This window comes from Linepithema humile, chromosome 6 (genome assembly GCF_040581485.1).
Source record: "Linepithema humile isolate Giens D197 chromosome 6, Lhum_UNIL_v1.0, whole genome shotgun sequence".
NCBI classification, from domain to species: Eukaryota; Metazoa; Arthropoda; class Insecta; order Hymenoptera; family Formicidae; genus Linepithema; species Linepithema humile.
In genome coordinates, this window is record NC_090133.1 from 9,620,437 (window position 1) to 9,643,536 (window position 23,100).

Below are 23,100 nucleotides of genomic sequence, written 5' to 3' on the forward strand. Positions count from 1 at the left end.
ATGGTGCAAGTGGCAAAAAACTTATGCGCTTGGCAATATCAATAATTTTAAACACGAACCTGCAATGCCAGAAGCTGTGTCCCAAGCAATCAAACCGATATATGAAGACCTCACTTGGGACGATCTTTTAGAGCGCTGCTTAGGTGCATTCAATCAAAATAATAATGAAAGTTTTAATCAAATTATTTGGAAAATTGCACCTAAGTCAACTTTTAGTGGCACCTCTATCGTTCAAATTGCCGCCAATGTCGCTACAATAATGTTTAACGATGGTCATGTAGCGCTCCTAGATGTATTGGAGCTTCTGAACATCGAAATTGGCCAAATATTATACGATTATTGCCACTACACGGACGAAGAACGCATCCGTATTGCTGAGCGCCAAGCCTATAAAAATACGCGCGAAGGTCGCTTATGCGCTACAACTTCTGCTGGCGTGAACACAACAGCAAATTTGGATGTAGAAGAGCTGTTATATGGCGCAGGGATTGCCGAATAAGAGTAAGTAATTTTAATTCTTAATTTAATATGTAATTTACGTATAGTAATCTGAAAGTAAAACTTTAAACGTGTTTTTCTCGAAACCACTTTTTTCAACCTGGTTGACAGCAAATCAAAAAATCTACTCAACGTATCAACTTGGAGTAAATTGCATTTTATTCAAAAAATCTATCTCTATCGTCTATCGTAGCCGTTTTTTGATTAATAAAAATTTCGTAATTTTATTAACATTTTTCGCAACAAAAAAAAATCAAATTTTTAAAAAAATTTTCAAATGCCTGTCATTTTGTTTTTTTCTGCAATATCGCAATTTCCCTACGTACGACTATAGCTATACTCATTATCTTTCATAATCTTTTTCATTTTTTTGTTTCAGACAACGCATATGGTCGATTTGCTGTCAACGCGGTAAAAAGAGCTACTTAAGATTGCCTCTTGTATAGCAGCCTTAACTATAGTAAACGAGGCCACAAAAATTTTTTTATATACTCAAACATTGATACAATAAAGTACTTATAAAAAAAATTACTTGACTTTATTATATATTTAAAAAAAAATTCTCAAAAATCGGTTTTTTTTTAGACCCTGTCATCACCCTGTCTAAAGCCTTAAGGATGCTAGTCGTATTAAATGTTTCGCATAAAGAAGTGGAACAACGTTTAAAAAAACTTGAGGATGTTGTAAAAACATCCTATCCACAAAGAGCTTCAGATCTACATCAAGATTGTGAAATAATGAAAGAATTCTTACCTTTTACAACAATTGATGCTGTACGGGAATTTGACAAGGTATTGCGTACGAATGAGATAGCAGTGCAATTTGTAAGTTTAAAAATTTTATTGTTAATTGTTTAATCTCATAATATTAAAATTTTAATTTGTATATAAACATTGTTGTGTTACAGAGACAATTTATCTTAAAAACCGGCGGAAATAACCCGAAGAACAGCATACATCGAAATCTGAAGAAAATCTTCAGTAATGAATGTGCAATGCAATGTTCTTGGAAAGGGTTACGAAATAATTTTCGTATTTCTAATTTAAAGGTGATAAATATTCTGAAAGGTATGTTAATATACATTCTTAAACTTATAAATAAAAATTTCTAAATGTTTTTATTAATGTATTGTGTTTAATTTTTGCAGGAGAAATAACATCGCAGTTTAGTCTTACAGAGACTGAATTTGATAATATCGCCAGCGAATGGTTTCGCTTTGCCAAGCAGCGAAAGGAAAGAAGCGATAAGGCTAAGGAGAAGGAAATGGAGTAAACACACGTGTGGAGTAGTCAGAAGTATGGCTATTAAAGCTCTACGAGGGATGTTGGCCTCATCGAACTTTTTTGTATACTGCGAGGTAAACTAAGTCGTCGAATTCGTTTATAAATGTAATTTTTTTTTAATGGTTAAAAATTATTATTGATCAATTGGTTTGAACCTATCTATCGGTCTTAATCTTTTTTTGTTTATAAATGTAATAATTTTTTTAATTGGTTAAAAATTATTGATCAATTGGTTTGAACCTATTCATCGGTCTTAATTTTTTTTTATGCTATTGGTCTTAATCCTTAGAGGACGGGATGGTTTTCGAACGATTTCTATAGTTTTCAATTTAAAACTTTGAGATATATGTCATAGTAATATATATATCGGCTTCCCGTTCTTTAGAGGTTAATGTTATTCATTACATTCTTTAATTGAAATAATTATTAATTGAAGTTGAAGAATTATTATTTAATAATTTTATAAAGTTTGTGGAAATCGGAGTACGCGAGAACGGATGCGGAAATTAGAGCGATCTTGAGGGCCTGGAAGGCATTTTTTTCCTCGTCCCCCCAGCGAGCATTTTACCACGTGAGTCAAAGGTGCCGATATGGCGGAGAAATTTTCAACGAAGCGACGGTACTAGGACGCCATTCCCAAAAATGGCGCACCTTGCGGACGGTGGTCGGTGTGGACCATTGTTCCGCCGCATTTTTTTTAAGATAGCAAGATATTTGAAGGTGTGGTCGCGATCTATAAATTATGTCGACGGGGACCGATCGGTGTCCGCGCCGGCTCCAGTTCGGTCGGTGTTTCCCGATGGCGGATGGCAGTCGCGAGTTAAGACGCCGTCTTTCCCGCAGCAAGAACAAAACTTCTTCGGAGGCATCTTGCAGTCGGCCCAGGTGTGACTGCGCTGCTTGCAGCGCCAGCAACATTCGTCCCGGTTATATGCTGCTGCGGCCAAGTTCGTAACGTTCTCTGTTTTCCGGTGTCGTTCCTTGCTGCGTACGAGGATCTCTTCGTATTCAGCTGCGCGGGTGGCTAACTCGCGCATGGACGCTACTTCGTCCATGATATAGTTATTAGACAGATTTACATACATTATATATACATCATTCTTCAAGCAGTTTTTGCCAAGTTCTTCACACAGTTTTTCGAGTAGTTTGGGCCGCGAATTAAAAAAGTAAAACTAGTCGATACTTTGTCGCGACCAAGTGGTGCATCTCGAGTAGAGAGTCCTGACGACATCATCCCGCAGCAGGGTGCCCACACGTTTATATTTTATATTAATAAATAAATAAATTACCGGAATTGCGTATCGCTGCCGCCACAATCAGCTACCGGCTAGCAAGTGGGTGCACTTGGGTACTGTTACTGAGGTATTGCTGCTGACCTCAGGCGATGAAAAATTTACCTCAACAAATCTTCTCGGTAACGAAAATTTTTTCTTCGCTGACCTCAGGCGATGAAAAATGTACTCCAACAAATCTCCTCGGTAACGAAATTTTTTTTCCGTCTAACGACGGTATTTCTGTTTCTATTTGTGGTTGGCTATTTAGCTGTCACAGGACCCCCTTGGCTGTCTTTAAGTCCGGAATCTTCCCGGTTGGTTTGATTGGTCGCCCGCTTCTGGTTTTCTGGGGTTCTTGTTTATCTGATGTTTTTGAGCTTTCTTGCTCTTCTGTAGGCTCTTCCATTATGCATGCTGGTTTTAATCGGTCTATGGAGATGTTTGCAGGTTTCCCGTTGATTTGGACTTTGAACATTTTATCGCTTCTTTCCAGGACTTTGTATGGACCGTCGTATGGTGGCTGGAGTGCTTTTGTTGGGGCATCGTGTCTTATGAATACTCTTTCTGCTGCTGCCAGATCTTTGTGTACGAATGTTGCTCGATTTCCATGACGGCGGATCTGAGGCTTGAGCCTGATCATGGTTTGTTGCAGGTTTCTCACAAATTCGTTTGTTGGCTCTTCTTTTCTCTTTTGTTGCTCTAATAGTTGGCCTGGAAGTCTTATTGTTTCCCCATAGACTAGTTTAGCCGGGGTGGCTCCTAAGTCTTCTTTTATGGCTGCTCGGATTCCTAAGAGGATTACAGATAGCAGTTTGGTCCAAGCTTCGGTTTCGTGTGCTTTGATTGCGGCTTTTAGTTGCCTGTGTAGTCTTTCTATCATCCCATTGGCTGCTAGGTGATAAACTGTTGTGCGCATATGCTGTGATCCTGTGAGTTTTGTTAATTGTTTGAATAGATCGGATTCGAATTGGCGCCCCTGGTCCGTTGTTATTCTTGCTGGTGTCCCGTAGCGTGCAATCCAATGGGTAAAGAGTTGTTTAGCTACAGTTTCTGCTGTGATTGTTGCTATGGGTATGGCTTTTGGCCAGCGTGTAAATCGATCTATTATAGTTAGACAGTATCTTTTTCCTTGTAACATCGGTAACGGTCCCACTACATCCATGTGGATATGCCATGTGGAAATCTTTTGATTGGCCCGAGGAAACTTCCTATTGGTGTACTTGTATGCCTGTGTATTTTGGCTTTCTGGCATGGTATGCATGCCTGTGTCCATTTTTGACAGTCTGCTTTGATGTTTGGCCACACGAAACGCTGTGTTATCATCTAATTGGTCGTCTATGCGTGCTGCGAGGATGGCTTGTAATTGTGCGGGCAGTCTGCCCATCCACAATGTTTTTAGTAATTGGTCAGGTACGGTTGCTCCTGCCAGTGTTCTTAGATGTCGCAGGAATTGTGCAGGTTTTCGGTCGCCCATCTCTTCTCGCTCTAGAAGCTGGCGGTTGCGTTGTTCTTGTGAAACGCTTAACCTTTGAATAAGTGCGTTCTTTACTGTTTCATATTTCCCATTTGCTGGTGGTGATGTGATTACATCCTTGATTTCTCTAGCGTGTTTTGTGTCGATCTGGGATATTGCGTATGCGTATTTTGTGGCATCCTGCGTGATTCCACCAAGGAGGAATTGGCCTTCTAATTGGGCAAACCATAATTCTGGTTCTTCCGGCCAGAACGGCGGTAGTCTGACGGCCACTCGGCTTATTTGTGCACCGTCGTTGTCTGCTGCGTTAGACAAGCCTGCCCTGTCTTGACTCATTGTACTCTGTGCTTTGCCTACTCGGGGTCACCAATTTATGTGGCGATTGCCAGATATTTTAGGTAGGTTGCACAATAGGAGTCAGGGCTTGTAACAATCTCGTTTATTCTCTAAAACGTATTTTTATTTTTACAAAGCTTATTGCGCCTGAAGGCGCGGACTACTCGCAGCCGGTGTTGTGGCTGACGAGAGTCCTGTTAAAATAACGTTTTAAACTTCTTGCGGCGTGCAAGAAGACGTTCAAAATTGTGGAGGGCCAGCAGCCGCTCCAGGCTTTTCCCGGGTGTTGACGGAAGTCGTGGAGGCGTACTGCAAGGACTCGGCGAACGGCTCCTTAGCTGGGTCTCTCTTTCCGTCTGCGTGGTGGCGTCGGCAGTGTGTTCGCCGGTCTGGGTAGCTACTGCTGGTGGCCGCGGCTTACTCGTCCGTGGATCGAAGCGTCTTACCGTGAACTCTATAGGTGTTAGAGTCCACGGTGAAAACGTCTGCTCCTTTGCTACCTCGGTGACGCCCTGGGGTGCGTTCATAAAGTTTACTCTTTAACTTAGAGTTAACTAGAGTTAACTCTATAGCGTTCAGAAACTCGAATATGAAGTACGTTCAGAGTAAAGTGTTCATAAATTTGACAGAGTTAACTCTAGAATTAACTTTTTTAACTCATGTCAAGAAGGTGGGTCAAAATAACTCGACATGCGCAAAAATGATCTACTTATTTTAAAAGGTTATAATCAAGTGATAATGGTATGGTGGAACCTACATAACCTAAACGCTGTCTACGCTAAACATACTTTTGGGGGCATTTTTTCTATTTTTAATATTATTAAATATTATTTAAAAAATGGAAAACTATATAATATTAACAGACGAAACAGGAAAAAGAATTATGAACAAAAATGGTATTACATTAATACAAAATGTTGCAGGTAATTTATTTTCCATTATTTATTATTTTTTATTATTTTTTTTAATGAAAAGATTTGTAATCAATTGTTATTTTACCTTTTATAGTTTGTAGATAAATAAATTAAAGATTAATAATAATTTTGGATAGATGCAATTAGAAACAGAAAAAACCATGACAAAAACATACAATATAGATAGAATCTCTCTGTATCATATGTATTCTTCTCTATTTCTAATTCTATCCATAGTTTTTGTAATTTTTATTAGGACGATGGTCGCACACAATGTAAAGCGTAAATGTAACGCGTGCAATGTAAAATTGTGCCAATAACGTATTTTATTTAATTTTATTTTTAATGTTGTTGAAACTCTTTACTTGTATAGTTTGCTACAACATTTTCTATGTATCCAACAATACGATTAGGCTTTTCTTTTAAATGTGTTTCAATTAATAACATTGCATAGTCTTCATCGTCAGATTCTTCTTAAAAATACGTATAGAATATAAATATAAACAATATTTTTAAATAAGTTAAGATATTTATGGAACATTTTGTAAAGATTCTTGTTAATAATAATGACTAATTGTATACTTAATAACTTGTAATTTAATAACTTGTTAATAATAATGAATAGTTAAAATGTTTTTGTTAATAATAATGATTTGTTTAAATTTACTACTTATAAAAGAAAGATGTATTATGATATAAAGCATTATATATTATAATACTTATCTGAATATTCAGCATTAAGTTTTTCGCAAAAGAAAACACAGAAAAATAAATTACTTTTTTCACATTTTCTGCCATGTTGTCAACTCAACTGTTACGCCAGTCGTTCACAAAGTCACATAAAATTGTATACTCCTAGAGTTAACTCCTACATAACCCAACTCTACTCTGACTCTACTCGAAGTAAACTTTATGAACGCACCCCTGGTCTAGTGACTGCGATTGTCCGGTTGGTACCTCGGCTATTCCTTCGGAAGGTGGCTACAGAGAGGTTTCCCTCGGTGGAAGTTGCAGCCGCTGAGAAGGTTCTCCGTAATGCCTCTTCTTCCGCGGTCTCGGCACGGCGGTACCGCGGATTTCTTTGAGGGCCAAAAATTAATTGGCACACCTCAAGGCAACTTTCAAGGGCCAAGAGTAGTTGGCACACCACGAATAATGCCGGGTTACTTTGTACTGGGATCTGAGGCCCACTAACGTGTGAGCTCACTCAGATCCGAGGACGTATTGATTACTGTTTTCTGATGTTCTTATATAGGCAGCCCGTGGCTTTTTAACTACGAGTTAGTTTTAGCCGGTCGTAGCCCTCTAGCGGTAAAAATTGTAACTTACGCTTTTTCTCCGTCTAGCGACGGTATTTCTGTCTCTATTTGTAGTTGGTTATTTAGCCGCCACATTTATAACTTCAATATCAATGTTAAAATTTGTACACTGAAAATGGCTACATTCCTTTAGGCCGAAACGTCTGTTATATTGTTAATAAAATAAATTTTAAGCAATTTCAACCAGCTCCTGCTCTAATAGCTTGTTTTTACTACGATTATTGTTTAATAATATAGTATTTAGAAAATATCTGAAAAATTTACCCCAACAAATCTCCTCGGTAACGAAAATTTTTTCTTCGCTGACCTCAGGCGATGAAAAATTTATCCCAACGAATCTCCTCGGTAACGAAAATTTTTTCTTCGTCGACCCCGGGCGACGAAAATTTACCCCAACAAATGCCCTAGGGAACAAAACTTTTTCCATCGCCGACCCCGGGCGATGAAACCATTCGGCCATGACGCCATTCCCAAAAATGGCGCACCTTGCGGACGGTGGTCGGTGTGGACCATTGTTCCGCCGCATTTTTTTTTAAGATAGCAAGATATTTGAAGGTGTGGTCGCGATCTATAAATTATGTCGACGGGGACCGATCGGTGTCCGCACCGGCTCCAGTTCGGTCGGTGTTTCCCGATGGCGGATGGCAGTCGCGAGTTAAGACGCCGTCTTTCCCGCAGCAAGAACAAAACTTCTTCGGAGGCCTCTTGCAGTCGGCCTAGGTGTGACTGCGCTGCTTGCAGCGCCAGCAGCATTTGTCCCGGTTATATGCTGCGGCCACGTTCGTAACGTTCTCTGTTTTCCGGTGTCATTCCTTGCTGCGTACGAGGATCTCTTCGTATTCAGCTGCGCGGGTGGCTAACTCGCGCATGGACGCTACTTCGTCCATGATATAGTTATTAGACAGATTTACATACATTATATATACATCATTCTTCAAGCAGTTTTTGCCAAGTTCTTCACACAGTTTTTCGAGTAGTTTGGGCCGCGAATTAAAAAAGTAAAACTAGTCGATACTTTGTCGCGACCAAGTAGTGCATCTCGAGTAGAGGGTCCTGACGACATCATCCCGCAGCAGGGTGCCCACACGTTTATATTTTATATTAATAAATAAATAAATTACCGGAATTGCGTATCGCTGCCGCCACAATCAGCTACCGGCTAGCAAGTGGGTGCACTTGGGTACTGTTACTGAGGTATTGCTGCTGACCTCAGGCGATGAAAAATTTACCTCAACAAATCTTCTCGGTAACGAAAATTTTTTCTTCGCTGACCTCAGGCGATGAAAAGTGTACTCCAACAAATCTCTTCGGTAACAAAAATTTTTTTCCGTCTAACGACGGTATTTCTGTCTCTATTTGTGGTTGGCTATTTAGCCGTCACAGGACCCCCTTGGCTGTCTTTAAGTCCGGAATCCCCCGGTTGGTTTGATTGGTCGCCCACTTCTGGTTTTCTGGGGTTCTTGTTTATCTGATGTTTTTGAGCTTCCTTGCTCTTTTGTAGGCTCTTCCATTATGTATGCTGGTTTTAATCGGTCTATGGAGATGTTTGCAGGTTTTCCGTTGATTTGGACCTTGAACATTTTATCGCTTCTTTCCAGGACTTTGTATGGACCGTCGTATGGTGGCTGGAGTGCTTTTGTTGGGGCATCGTGTCTTATGAATACTCTTTCTGCTGCTGCCAGATCTTTGTGTACGAATGTCGCTCTATTTCCATGACAGCGGATCTGAGGCTTGAGCCTGGTCATGGTTTGTTGCAGGTTTCTCACAAATTCGTTTATTGGCTCTTTTTTTCTTTTTTGTTGCTCTAATAATTGGCTTGGAAGTCTTATTGTTTCCCCATAGACTAGTTCAGCCGGGGTGGCTCCTAAGTCTTCTTTTATGGCTGCTTGGATTCCTAAGAAAATTACAGATAGCATTTCGGTCCAAGCTTCGGTTTCGTGTGCTTTGATTGCGGCTTTTAGTTGCCTGTGTAGTCTTTCTATCATCCCATTGGCTGCTAGGTGATAGGCTGTTGTACGTATATACTGTGATCCTGTGAGTTTTGTTAATTGTTTGAATAGATCGGATTCGAATTGGCGCCCCTGGTCCGTTGTTATTCTTGCTGGTGTCCCGTAGCGTGCAATCCAATGGGTAAAGAGTTGTTTAGCTACAGTTTCTGCTGTGATTGTTGCTATGGGTATGGCTTCTGGCCAGCGTGTAAATCGATCTATTATAGTTAGACAGTATCTTTTTCCTTGTGACATCGGTAACGATCCCACTATATCCATGTGGATATGCCATGTGGAAATCTTTTGATTGGCCCGAAAAAACTTCCTATTGGTGTACTTGTATGCCTGTGTATTTTGGCTTTCTGGCATGGTATGCATGCCTGTGTCCATTTTTGACAGTCTGCTTTGATATTTGGCCACACGAAACGCTGTGTTATCATCTAATTGGTCGTCTATGCGTGCTGCGAGGATGGCTTGTAATTGTGCGGGCAGTCTGCCCATCCACAATGTTTTTAGTAATTGGTCAGGTACGGTTGCTCGTGCCAGTGTTCTTAGATGTCGCAGGAATTGTGCAGGTTTTCGGTCGCCCATCTCTTCTCGCTCTAGAAGCTGGCGGATGCGTTGTTCTTGTGAAACACTTAACCTTTGAATAAGTGCGTTCTTTACTGTTTCATATTTCCCAATTGCTGGTGATGGTGTGATTACATCCTTGATTTCTTTAGCGTGTTTTGTGTCGATCTGGGATATTGCGTATGCGTATTTTGTGACATCCTGCGTGATTCCACCAAGGAGAAATTGGCCTTCCAATTGGGCGAACCATAATTCTGGTTCCTCCGGCCAGAATGGTGGTACTCGCACCGATACTCTGCCGATTTGTGCTGCGTCGGCGCCTGGCATTTCGCCGGCCTTCTCTGATTGGCTCATTTCCTTTAACCAGTCGTCGAGGTCACCAGTTTATGGGCGTATCGCCCAAAGGATGTGTTCGACTTGGTTAAAGATTTTGTGAAAACCAATTTCGTTAGAAAATATAATTTATTTTCTTCGTCAGAGAATTGAGTATATATAGGTGCTATATTATGCTTGAATTAATTGATTGCGCCAGAGGCGCTTTCTCGATATGTGTGTAAGACCGAAAAGTTTAAAAGAAAAATTGACGGGCGCGGTAAGAAATTACCGGCCGCGTCTTTGTATATTGAACGGGTCCTAAAAAAGACGGTTCTATTGAATTGGCTCGTTGCAGGTGTTTAGCCCCTTTCCTGGTGTTGGAGGAACTCCGTTTGGAAAGTGGTCTTCCGTCTTGCAGCTGCTCTCCGAGCAAGCTCTAGGCGGCGAAGTCTGGATGGCCACGGAACGAGTTTCCGGTGTGCCTGAAGCTGCAACCGTCTCGGCTTTCGGCGTAACAGAATGTTCTGTGTACCGAGGAGAGAGAGGTCTCCGAATTCGGATGTCGCCAGCAACGAGAGTGTCCCTTGGTGGCCGAGTCAACCGGACGCAGAACTCTAAGGGAATTAGCTTCCACGCTAGAGTCTGAGAAGGTGACGGCGGTACTGATAAGTCAGCGGGCCGCTTGGTTGAAGTGTGCGGCCGAAGCTGGGACTCTGTTTTTTTTTTTTACGTGCCTTGCGAGGCAACGTGAGAAAAACGGCGAGACAAATTTGCCTCTGGTTACGCTCTGCTAAAGCAGAGTAAGACTCAAGTCAAGGGCCCTGTAGAGAGCTCGCCTTGAAGCGAGTGAGTAAAGAAAAGTCTGCGGAGAAGCTCTTTTATACAGCTTCGATCGATGCTTGATCGCGAGAAAGCTTTGTAGCGGTTGAAATGAGAACTACTACATAGAATAAAGAAAAGATCAAATTGTGTTTTTAGATAACTATATTTTAGCTTGATGTTGACGATACAATGTACAGATGAAGAGTGAGAATAAATAAAACTGATTAACAAAATACAAATGTTGTCAAGATAAACATTATTTCTATGACAATAAATCAATAACTTGTTAAATAGTTGCTAATCACAACTCAACGTCGGTAACTAAAATTATCTCTTTATTGGTAAAGTCAGTCTGTTCTTTATTTGACTCGACGATTGCCACCGTCAAGGTCCTTAATAAATGTCCAATTACATGAATTTCATTCATATATAACTGTGCCATTTTTTTTTTCAAAACTTTCTTGACTCACTCGCAAAACTGTCACACACGGATTCTCGCAAACCTCCTTGGCAGTTTTTAAGCCTGGAAACGCACGGCTAGTTTTGAAGTTCTGCCGCTCCTTGTCTTATTGGTTGCGGAGGGCTTTGGTTGGTCGGCTGGTGTTGGTTCTATTGGCTGCTCATGGTCGTCCATCGTGTACGCCGGTTTCAATCGGTCTATTGAGACCTTGATTGGCTTGCCGTTGACCAATAGCTTGTAGACTTTGTCGTTTCGGCTTAAAACGTTGTATGGTCCGTCGTATGGTTGCTGTAACGCTCTGGTCGGGCAGTCGTGTCTGACGAAAACTTTCTCTGATCTGGTTAGGTCCTTATGCACGAAGGTGCTGCGGTGGCCATGTCGTTGTAAGTGCGGACGGAGTTTGCTCATTTTTTCTTGTAAATGACGCACAAACTCATCCGTTGGCTACTCTTTATTGGTTTGGTCCAGAAATTGCCCGGGAATCCGAATGGTCTCTCCGAAAACTAGCTCTGCTGGTGTGGCTCCGATGTCCTCTTTTACTGCGGCGCGGATGCCTAATAAGATGACTGGAAGAATTTGTGTCTATGCTTCGGTTTTGTGGCTTTTGATAGCTGCTTTGAGTTGCCGGTGCAGTCTTTCTACCATGCCATTGGCTACCGGGTGATAAGCGGTGGTTCGGATGTGCTGCGATCCGGTCAGTCTGGCCAACTGCTTAAACAGTTCTGACTCAAACTGCCGCTCTTGGTCCGTGGTGATTCGTGCCGGCGCTCCGAAACGCGCGATCCAATTTTCGAACAACAGGCGAGCCATCGTTTCCGCGGTGATATCGGACATCGGGTATGCCTCTGGCCATCGTGTGAATCTGTCGATAATCGTGAGGCAGTACTTCTTCCTTCGAGATGGAGGTAATGATCCGACGATGTCCATATGAATATGCTGGAACCTAAAGTTTTTGTCTGTGCAAGCACAGCTGATATGGCAGTGATTAAATCAATATTAATCCCAGTGTTTAATGGAAAGCTGGGAAAAGCATCTGCCGTGATACCGCAGTCAAAAGCTAAATTCTTTGCGGCGTGATCTTAAAGATCTAAAACCTAATAGGTTTGAGGTTGCTGTGAGGGTATCAGTTGACAAAGAGGAAGGATAAGGTCCTGGAGCCTCATTGCTGATAGAGTGTCTAACTGCCTCACTGAGGACACCTAAACATGATATCTTCTCATATAGGTTGTGGTTTGCCACGGTTAAAGGTCCGTAGTACCCTCCAAACGTCGCGGATAATCCAGTTGGTAATGGTGGAAACTCAGGGTATAAATGCTCGCGAGTCATCGTCTGGGTAGTGCCGAATACTTTTAGTTGTAATAAAAGAGGTTCGGGTACTGCAAAGGTTAATTGATCCAGTTGCAGCAGTGTTTCTCGCTCTTCAGGTGTTATAGGTTGTTTAAGCTTTACCTTAAGACTTATAAATCTAAACCATAATAACGCCGTAGCGTAATAGTCTAGATACTCTGGGAGTAGAGTCTTGTTTAGCGAGGAGTCGTCTGCAATCAGCTCACCATATGTTCTCACGATTAGACATTGCATTGATGAAGACGCTGTTCTTCAAGGGATCTGTATTAGACGGAATATGCTGGAACCTGCTAGTAGGCCCCATGAAATTTCCCGTTGGTGAGATGGTGTGTCGGTGGACCTTGGATTTTTGGCAGGGAACGCAGGCCTGCGCCCATCTGCGGCAATCCTTTTTTATGCCGGTCTACACGAAGCGTTGCGTAATTAATTTGACGGTGGTTTTAATCCTCGTGTGTGCTAGTCCGTGCAAATGCCTGAAGATTTGCTTCCGGAATGATTGCGTGACGTATGGGCGTGGAATGCCCGTTGACGTATCACATATTAGCTTGATATCCGTGCCGGGAATTGCGGTTTCCTTAAGCTGGAGCTTCGTAGTCCCTTGGAGTAAAGTTCGTATTTTGGTGTCGTCTTTCTGTGATTTCGCGAGCTCTGCAAAATTTACGGCTTGCTGGACAGCCTGCGTCCTTGATAGTGTCTGCTACGATGTTATCCTTTCCCGCTACGTGCCTGATGTCGGTTGAAAATTGCCCGATCAATTCCAGGTGCCGTGTCTGCCGCGGTGAGCTCTGCAAAGGATCCTTGCGGAATGCGTACACGAGCGGTTTATGATCCGTGTACCTGGTGAATTCCTTTCCTTCCAACCAGTGCCGGAAATGCTTGATTGCTGCATAGATCGCCAGGAGCTCTCGGTCGTATGGGCTGTACTTCTGCTGCGCGGCGATCAGCTTTTTGCTGAGGAACGCCACCGGTTTTCTAGAGCTTCCTGTTTGTATCAGCCCTCTTTGTATCAGCTGTAAATATATTTACAGCTTAAAACCAATTTAATTGATTTAATTCATATTGGTAATCGGTGATCACGGTGAATCGATATTCTTCCAGGTAATCCAGCATCTGTCGATTTCTCCAAACGACTTAACCTAACCGCGAGGCATTCGAGCTTGGTGGCGCTATAATTCTTTTCGGCGGGATTTAGCGTGTTAACGTAGGCGGCTAGCGTAGGTGATGACGCGTTCGCCTTCGTCAAAATTTTGTATAAATACGGCGTTTAGTCCGAACGTGCTAGCGTCGGTCTAAAGGCAAAAGGTTTGTGGAAGTCGAGGTTCGTTATGCGGAACGTAGAAAGATCAGTCACAACGTAGTTTTGCGATTGCTGCATCGGATGCGGAAAACAGGATTTGTAGTGCTCAACAGACGAATTAATGTTGTCGCTGAACGTTACGCTCGTATTGTACAAAACAATTCAACACATACCAAACTGCAAAAAATCTGCTAACTTGTATTAAAAGTTTAAATAAAAATTTAATATTACGAACTTATTATAAAAAATGTTCGAAATTTCCACCGTCGCATTGGATGCATAATTGCGCACGCCGAACTTTACAGCGCACATCGCGCATGAACAAACGCAGCCATTTTTGCCGGTGCACCGGCTTCCGCAGCGTCTGTCATCTTTTCTGGCTCTCCTTATGTTTATTTTTAAGGCTTCCAGCCTTTGAAAGAGTTGTTGGAGACATTGTTGCTCTGATTGTTCTAGAGCTTCCTGTCTTTGTATCAGCTGTAAATATATTTACAGCTTAAAACCAATTTAATTGATTTAATTCATATTGGTAATCGGTGATCACGGTGAATCGATATTCTTCCAAATAATCCCGCATCTATCGAATTTCCCAAACGACCGCGAGGCATTAAATTAAATTTTGCTGCGTGCAGCAATTTCTGGTGTTATAATTGCAAATGCTTCGATTATTTTTTCCTAAAGTTCCTCACGATTATTAATGCGCTCTCGGTAAATATAATATATTCCCACACAGCACGAGGAACTCCCGGGAAACTCCCGGGGAGCTCATAAAATTTTTTGTAAGCTTAAATTAACCTTCAAAAGAACTTGCATGGAGCTTTCTGGGAGCTCCTATGTCCGCTTTTAAGAGCTCACTGGAAGCTTTATTTAAGCTCAAAGGAAGCTCAAAAATCATGTTTTAAGAGCTCCCAGCGAGCTTTAAAGTAGTTCCCGGGCAACTTCCAAATAATAATTATAAATAATAATAACAATTATTATTATTAAGAATTATAAATATTATAAGAATAATGAATAGATTTCCAATAAATTTTTATTACAATATAAATTTATTTTTATTACAAAAATTTATAACATAAAATAAAAGGAACATTTTGAACAACATTTTGAAACATCGCATTTTAATGATAATAAATTATAATAATAAAAAAAATAAATCAATACATATATATATTGCTTGTTTCATGAAAGAGAGAGAGAGAGAGAGAGAGAGAGAGAGAGAGAGAGAGAGAGAGAGAGAGTGAGTTAATAAATTGCACATTATGTGGATTCAGTTCTTTTCTTGAGACGTAACAGCCGTGGATCCCACATGGATGATATGTTTTCTTTTCCATCTATCACCAGCATGGTGAAACCATACCATAATTTTTTTTTGTATCTCATTCTTCGTCGTATTGGGATATTCTTTTAGAACCGTCTCTGTAAAATTATAATATATCATTCTTTAATGAAATATATACACAATAATGAGAATATATATGCATAACACATGTATAGATAAATTATATACCAATGAGAATTTTTGCCATTCTCATCCCTTGGAAGGCAAATGTATTTTTCCGTCCTGTCCATGAATAATCACGTGCCAACTCATCCGAAAATATGGCACTCAAAATGTTATTCACGTGTTTGGTTGCAGTTGTACCACCAATTCGTATTATAAAGTGTTTCTACAACATAATAAAATAAGTATTAATAAGATCGTTAATATATAATTTTAATTTTTAGCTGACTATAACATATCGACTGAAATACTTAAGATATACTCACAAATTGTTCACAAACAGCATTACATGATATTAGTTGGCTTTCGAATGCATCTACTGCATTTTTCGATTCAAGGTAGAAGTCCGGCATTGCATCTATTTCAGTCTGTCTTTGTGACAGGTTGCGAGTTTTACTTTCCGACCGAGCCACTTCAATGAGGTAATTAATTTTCTTTTCCAATTTCAAGAAGCGTTCCCTATGCTCCTGTCGGCAATATTCTGTAAATAGCGTGTAATCCAAAATAGCGTATAATTATATGTATCAAAAATGCTGTAGAAAATTGGAGGAAAAGCAGATATTCTTACCACAGCAGGAACACTTGGCTATTTCCTTCTGGATAATTTTCTGAGGCAAATTGTTAAATGACACTGAAAGGGGAAAAATATATATATTTAAAATGTTAATAACAGTTTATCCAGGGCTGAATTAATGAGTCTGAGAAAAAAGCACACAGAGAAGAAAAAAACATTAATTATGTGCTAATAATGGAAAAAAGGGACCATAGATAATTATAATTAAAATTACAATCTTGAATTACGGTTTTATTAATAACGGAATTACTGGTAATTTGAAATTATATTAGCAATTATCAAGTATTAATAGTAATCGTACATTTTTCTTCATATTTCATTGTCAATGTACTATAGTTTTAGATAGTTTTAGATAATAATTTTAACTATAATTACAGATATAATTCCCTAATGGTAAATTTAATTTTTTTTCTTTATACGTCGTTTTTTTATTTTCTCTTTTTTTTTTAATTTGTATTAAAATTTGTCATTTTATTAAAAAATTGTAACGTATATTTAGTTATAACTTTTAAACAAAATTTAAAAAAAATGGCTGAATGTTTTATAATTCTTTTCTTTACAAAGAGAATAAATTGTCACACGTCATAATTAATCTTATGGTCAGACCTGTGTATGCGCCAACCGTCGAAACAGCTAAAATTTTGTCACATTTTCTTTCATACACATCACAATGTTAATACCAAAAAAGTATACTTCTTAAAAATACTTTTCATGCAGCATATGTAGTACTAATAGTAAAAAAAATGTATGCCTAATTTCAGAGGAAAGTATATAAAATAAATAAATAATAGTGATCCAGGCCCCTTAAGCTGCAAAGTATCAAAACTATACATTTCTCAACTGACTGCAATTTCAATAATTTGCCAAAAAAGACATAAATAGCTACACCGGATAGCCACATACATTACCACAATATTATATAGTAACATATACCTTTGTTTTTGCTCAGGCTTGCCTGCACTTGAACCGGTCGGCGATCTTTGAATGATGTGTTTCCATCATATAATGTTTCCTCAAAGAGTTCTTTTTCTTTCTGATCATCTGTATCTGTATCTGCTGTATATTCTTCAGTTGTCACTATTAAAAAAATATTTTTATTATTTACACATATAACATGTCTAATTAATAAAATTGAAAAATAAATAACGTTTGTTAAAATAAAAAGTAAAACTACCTGATTCGTTGGAGTTATCCTTGACGCTTGACTTACTATTTGAATCTGCAAAAAGAGAATTTTCACTATACTACATCTATAATCACATTTTTAATCGCTATTATAAAAAATATTTTTATTATTTACAAATATGACATGTCTAATTAATAAAATTTAAAAATATATAACGTTTGTTAAAATAAAAAGTAAAACTACCTGATTCGTTGGAGTTATCCTTGACGCTTGACTTACTATTTGAATCTGCAAAAAGAGAATTTTCACTATACTACATCTATAATCACATTGACACATTTACGCGTATCCGCACGCATGCATGTATGTTCATAGTGATAAAAAAATATGCATATTATTTACAAACGTCGGTAAATAAATCGATTTGTTTTTGCAATTTTAATTAGTTAACAATGTTTCTTTTTTGAACCATGTTTATGTTCAGAAAAATTTATATATAATTTTTATTTTCAAACTTTAGCGTGATTCTTAAAATTATTTTTATTTGAATTTAAAAATTGTTAGAATCGTGAATCGTATAAAAATAATAAAAGTACAAATGATAAGTAGTTATAAAAATATAACAACAAAATAATACAAGGGGAGTGAAACGATAATATTTGGATTTAAATTGAAATAAACAAAATTCAGAAAGTATGTTAATTGAAATAATACGAATGTAATATTAGTACAAGAGTACCATTCAAAAGTTAATAAAAACAAATACAGGAATGTTGTTAAAATGTCTAAATTTAGGTATAATTATGGAATTTAAATAGATTATAATGATAAATATGTAATAATTGTAATATTAAAAAATAGTGGTTGAAAATAATTTGTTGTATGATATACTTATAATTTGTTGTATGATATATTTATGTAACGTGAAAAGCTTATGCATGTGAAAAGTTGCACATAAAGGCAAAGTGGAAAATAAATTTGTATTTTACCTAATTGTTTAAACCTTTTTTTCTTGTTTGTATCATTTATATAACCTGACGGAGGCAGAGTATTCAGTTTTTGCTTATAGCGTTTTTGCTTATCTGAAAAAAAAATATAAATTACTTTATAGTCAACCAATATTTGAAAAAGAATATGTTCATTTCATTAACTAATTACGTAATTACCAATTACGATATTAATATTATATAAAATATTAATAATAAGTATTTCTATATATAACAATTGGATCTACGTATTTCTTAATTTTTAATTTTTTTCTCAGCGTTTTACAGTTTAGAAATATAAGAACTAGGTAATAAGGATTATGACTTAATTTATACCAATTGTTTGGTACGTGTACCAAGTATTAAATCTGTTTCTTTGATTGGTGTAGATTTTACCCTAAACGATTTATACCAATTGTTGAAATAGATTTTGTATTTGGTACATGTACCAAATGATCGGTGTAAACATAGTCTATATATGTCAGAAAATGGACAAAACTAAGGGTTATTGGTATTCATAGTCTGTTCTTACATTTATGATTGTCTTAAGTATGATCTTAAAATACTTTGTACCAATCAGAAAGCCATATTAGTACCTTAAGACAATACTTAAAATGATCTTGAAACAAAAACGGACTATAAATTCCGCCCATAGGTATAAGGATACCTGAGGAACTACTTTCTTCGTCGTTACTTTCATTTGAAAGAACTTTGCAAGACTTTGTGATTATTCTTTTTCCAAGGGGTTTTGGTGTCGTGATAACGTTTTCATCTCCTGTCGACCACTCTACGGAATCCTTCTCCGCTTGTTTCGCAATAGTATATGTCTCTACATAATTATATACCAAAAATATCTAATAATGTTTACAACAATAAATGTACGATAAGTGTACGTTTATTACACATAATTCATCGATTTTTTATATTTATCTTATAATGGTAATCTTATATCTATCGAATAATGGTAATCTATTTATTTTATCTATTTATTTTATTAATTGTTGCCAATCAACAAATAAATCGATTGATAATAATAATGCAAACTTCTTGACTCTTATTGATGAAATAAAACATTTAAGCTAAATTTCTCGGCGGAGACGCTTTAATTAATTACTGTTATTGCCCATAGATATCATTGACAATTAGAATTTATTGAGCTTCGTAATATACATAACGTATATTATTTGTACTCATTTTTAAAGAGTGGATAATAATACGCGATATGCATTAATTAATTTCAACCTAAATAGTTGTTATAAAAATCCAAATTTTATATCATATTTTTTCACTATTGTATAGAAATCGATTTACCGTATGGTCCCCACAATTTGTGAAAAGGATGTATGTCCCAATGGTCTTCATGCGCTATACCTTTAGCAATTGCTTTTGATAAATTAACGGTTTTTGGTGGCCACCAACACAGACGTTCTTTTTCCCGCACCCATGAAGCCGGTATCGCAGCGCAAGATTTCTCAAAAAAAAGTACTACGTACATCTGAAACAACATATATGATAATTAGAACGTGCAATATGATCATGGAAGTTTATATTTTTAATATAATATATAGTTAAAACAATTCCTTTTACTTTCATAAATAAACTTATTTTATTAATAATTATTTTAATAATCTATATTTATTCATATGACTATAAACATTACATTAGCTATGTATAAGAATAATAATTAAGATTAGTAATTGTTAATCATTTTTCTCTGAATTAAATTATAAATTTATAATTCAATTTATAATGTATTTAAACATATTTCATTATTGATCATGGTTGCAATGGAGTAAAGGCATTACGATGAATTCGTCATTAACAGGAATGCGAAATGCTTTGTCTTTGATCAATTTAATAGGCCATACGCGCACGTTTGAAAGGTCTTTGACAAGAAAAATGTTTAAATTAGCAGATTCGCATGGATAGTGTGTAAGTAAAGCCTTATGACGGAAACATTGACCTATGACAACAGGTTCGTTATTTTTATATGCAAAATATTGCATTATAATAATACTCCCGTCCTCTAAGAAACCACAATTATCGCTGTTACGAAAGTTGAAAGTGAAATTCGAAAATAATAGTTTTGAATGTGGTCTCGTACAAGAGAATTGCAATTCTTGTTCAGGAAGTGGATTTGCCATATACGGAAAGTGAACATTATTTTCTTGGAATGGATCTACATTCTCTTTATACTCTGAAATTCTACGATGAATTTGTTGCAATGGAGATTGAGATTTTCTTATCATTTTCTTTAGTTTTTGCATATAATTTTCAAACGGGAATGCACTAAATGTGTCCAGAGAACCATATGTCAGAACATCATTAGAAAGGTGAATTAAATTGTGAACATTGTAGATCAAATTCTCTTCCCCATACAGCGTTTTGAATTCCCGAACAAAGTATTTTAAGAGATTTTGCGCGTATTGATTGTTGCGAAAACAGTCTACAGGATGACACAGAATTCTCATAGCGCAATTGAATGCATTAAAATGGATATAATGATCCAATGGCAAAATTGTTCTTAATGCTGCTGGTCCTACGTATAACAAAAAAAGTCGGAATTCTGTTGCTTTCCAGTGCTCAAACTCTTTCAGACTCCTGCATTTCCTTTGAAATTCTTCTGGTATCCATGTTGACAATGTCACCAAAAAGTCTGATAATTGGTTGATCTGTACTGCTGTTAATCTGCAATCTCGTCGTCCACGCAACCACAATACTAGCAATTTTTTCATTACCCCTAAACAACATAAATGCATGTAGTCTAGGGGAAATTGCGTCACCATTTTCAAATTAATTAATTCAAATGGAGAGTTTCCAACGTGATGTTCTTCATAGATTCTCTGGCGGAAATTATCATCAGTCCGTTTAAAACTGTCCAGATCCGTGAAAAGAACTCGATTATGTAAATATTCGCCTTCTTGAATGCATAACCCACAACCAAAATGTGCATTATGACTTTTTACACATTTTACATATGCTCGAGCTGGAGTATCACAAATTACTGCGTTTATTAAAACCTTGTAATGTTTTCCTGCATATTGAAACCCTTCTTCTATTAGTTTTTGACTTTCAACAATAAAATCGTTCAAATATTCGCTAACTGAAGAAGGTTTTGCATTCCCGTGATAAATACCTATAACAATTATGCACACCGTATTAATTTCAATAGCTAGTACATTAAAGTAAAGCAGTATAAATAAATAAAAATACCTATGACAAATGGATTCCATTTAACTATTGTATTGCTGATTTTGCCAAGAATAGGCCAAAATTGACTTTTTGAGCTTTTTGCTATAGGTAATCCATCAATACCAATGTCTACATAAATTTTATCAAGAATTCCTGAATGATCCACATGGTTTCTCAATTCATCCGTAATGCCTTTTAACAAACCGTAATGAAAATAATTTCCCGGTGCAACCTTCCGTATTACAGTTTTTCTAGGAGTACACAGTAAAGTGCGTGCATCCTTTGGTAATTGTTCCATGGGTAAATAAATTCTTAATATTATTAGCAAAGCTGATAAAGCCACATGGCTTATTCCAAATAAAAGTGCCCAATCGCACAGTTTTGCGGCCAAACATTCTTCGTTACCAATAACATCTTCCTCATCTACATCCATATTAATATTGTCGTCTATATCTATATTATCTTCTATCTCATCCATTCTTTCTTGTGAAGAACAACTTGTACATGTTTCTCCAATACTCTCATTCTCAGATTCCGCGATTAATTCGTTTTCGACACTACGGCTTTCAACATTTATGTCATTATTTGTAACGTCAACCTCAGATACCGAAGCAGCATTATTAACATGTACAACTACGGCTGCAAGTCGTCTACGTTGCTGTCTCTCAGACAATTGTAAAAAAGGTTTACGTTCGTCCATTGCTTTAATGCTACAATGTTGCTTTGAAAAAAATATATTTCAATACATCAATTATTGCATAAAGAGACCTTGCACCGATATCTTTCATCTTTTTGCAATATATAAAGCTCTCTAACCTTAAAAAACTAACAAATGATGAAAATATTATAGTTATAGTACTCACCTTTTGAAAATCCCTGCCAAAATCCTTGTACCTCTTGCACGTCTTGCCTCACGCAGATTTCACACACAGGTAAATATATAATTTGGAAATAAATTATGATGAATTATCGAATATCTAACACGTGCTTGCGGCTCGTGGGATTGCGAAATGGCGGCGGCGAGCAGTGTTACTAGACAGGACGTCTTCTTTCGCGTATGCGCAACGCATACAATTAATTCCAGCGGCGCAATATTTAACACATTGGATTGCATATTATACAATTCAATATGTCAAAAAATGCTGAATAAAGTTAAATAGTCAAATTGAAACAAAATTTTTATTCTATAAAAATCTTACAGGTATTCCAGCTCAACAAAATAAGCTGCCTAAGAGTTTATTTTATCGAATTTTATAAGCTCTTCCGGAGCTCAGCAAAATGAGCTCCCTAGGTGCTTACTCCCAGGAAGCTTAAGGATATAAACTTCCGGGGAGCTTATTTTGTCGAATTTTGTAAGCTCCCCCGGAGCTCAGCAAAATAAACTCCCTGAGTGCTTTATCGGAGCATTGTGCTGTGTGGGTTGTTTTACTGTGCCCCAAAGAAAAAAATCCAACGGCGTCAAATCTAGAAATCTTGCTGGCCGATTAACAATACCTCCGCGGCCTATCCATCTCTCCGGATAGCTCGCATCCAACACGCGACGCGCGCGTAAAGATGTATGAGGCGGCGCTCCGTCGTGTTGAAAAAACATTTCTTGTTTTTGATTTAATGGCACATTTTCTATTAATTCTATTAAGTCTGTTTCCAAAAAATTGCTGTAAACATGTCCAGTGAGTCTTGCGGGCATTTCAAACAGACCAATCAGAAATTCTCATATGAGAAATAAAATTCGTAGAATCTTACACATTTTTGTACAAAATCGTAAAACTTATTGAGGTATTTAATATGCCAACTCATAAATTGATATCGAACCGATGCTGGTAA

At 37.6% G+C, this 23,100-nt stretch overlaps 2 protein-coding genes across 7 annotated transcripts; one reads left to right on the forward strand and one right to left on the reverse strand.

Moving 5' to 3' along the window:
• The first annotated feature begins 359 nt into the window (after positions 1–359).
• Positions 360–18,091, forward strand: LOC136996904 (uncharacterized). Of its 2 annotated transcripts, XR_010890993.1 has the most exons (5): positions 360–501; positions 1,084–1,322; positions 1,406–1,565; positions 1,646–1,855; positions 10,327–18,091. XR_010890993.1 is itself a non-coding variant. In XM_067358308.1 (4 exons), the coding sequence occupies exons 1-4, from the start codon at positions 477–479 to the stop codon at positions 1,768–1,770; spliced, it is 549 nt and encodes a 182-aa protein (XP_067214409.1). In that variant the 5' UTR covers positions 360–476; the 3' UTR covers positions 1,771–1,925. The 2 variants fall into 2 exon arrangements, 1 of the variants encoding a protein (XP_067214409.1); XM_067358308.1 differs by lacking the exon at positions 10,327–18,091 and having other exon boundaries at positions 1,646–1,925.
• On the reverse strand, positions 14,910–22,760 carry LOC137000815 (uncharacterized). 5 transcript variants are annotated; one of them, XM_067358304.1, is made up of 11 exons: positions 22,140–22,706; positions 19,396–19,579; positions 18,752–18,913; positions 18,088–18,180; positions 17,342–17,386; positions 17,147–17,191; positions 16,906–17,049; positions 15,967–16,029; positions 15,665–15,879; positions 15,405–15,564; positions 14,910–15,313 (listed from the first exon to the last, which is right to left on the reverse strand). In XM_067358304.1, exons 2-11 carry the CDS (start codon positions 19,577–19,579, stop codon positions 15,165–15,167), a joined length of 1,260 nt encoding a protein of 419 aa, XP_067214405.1. In that variant the 5' UTR covers positions 22,140–22,706; the 3' UTR covers positions 14,910–15,164. The 5 variants fall into 5 exon arrangements, with proteins under 5 accessions (XP_067214405.1, XP_067214406.1, XP_067214407.1 ...); XM_067358305.1 differs by lacking the exon at positions 18,752–18,913 and having other exon boundaries at positions 22,140–22,700; XM_067358306.1 differs by lacking the exons at positions 14,910–15,313; positions 15,405–15,564 and having other exon boundaries at positions 15,665–15,865; positions 22,140–22,740.
• Positions 22,761–23,100: the final 340 nt, after the last annotated feature.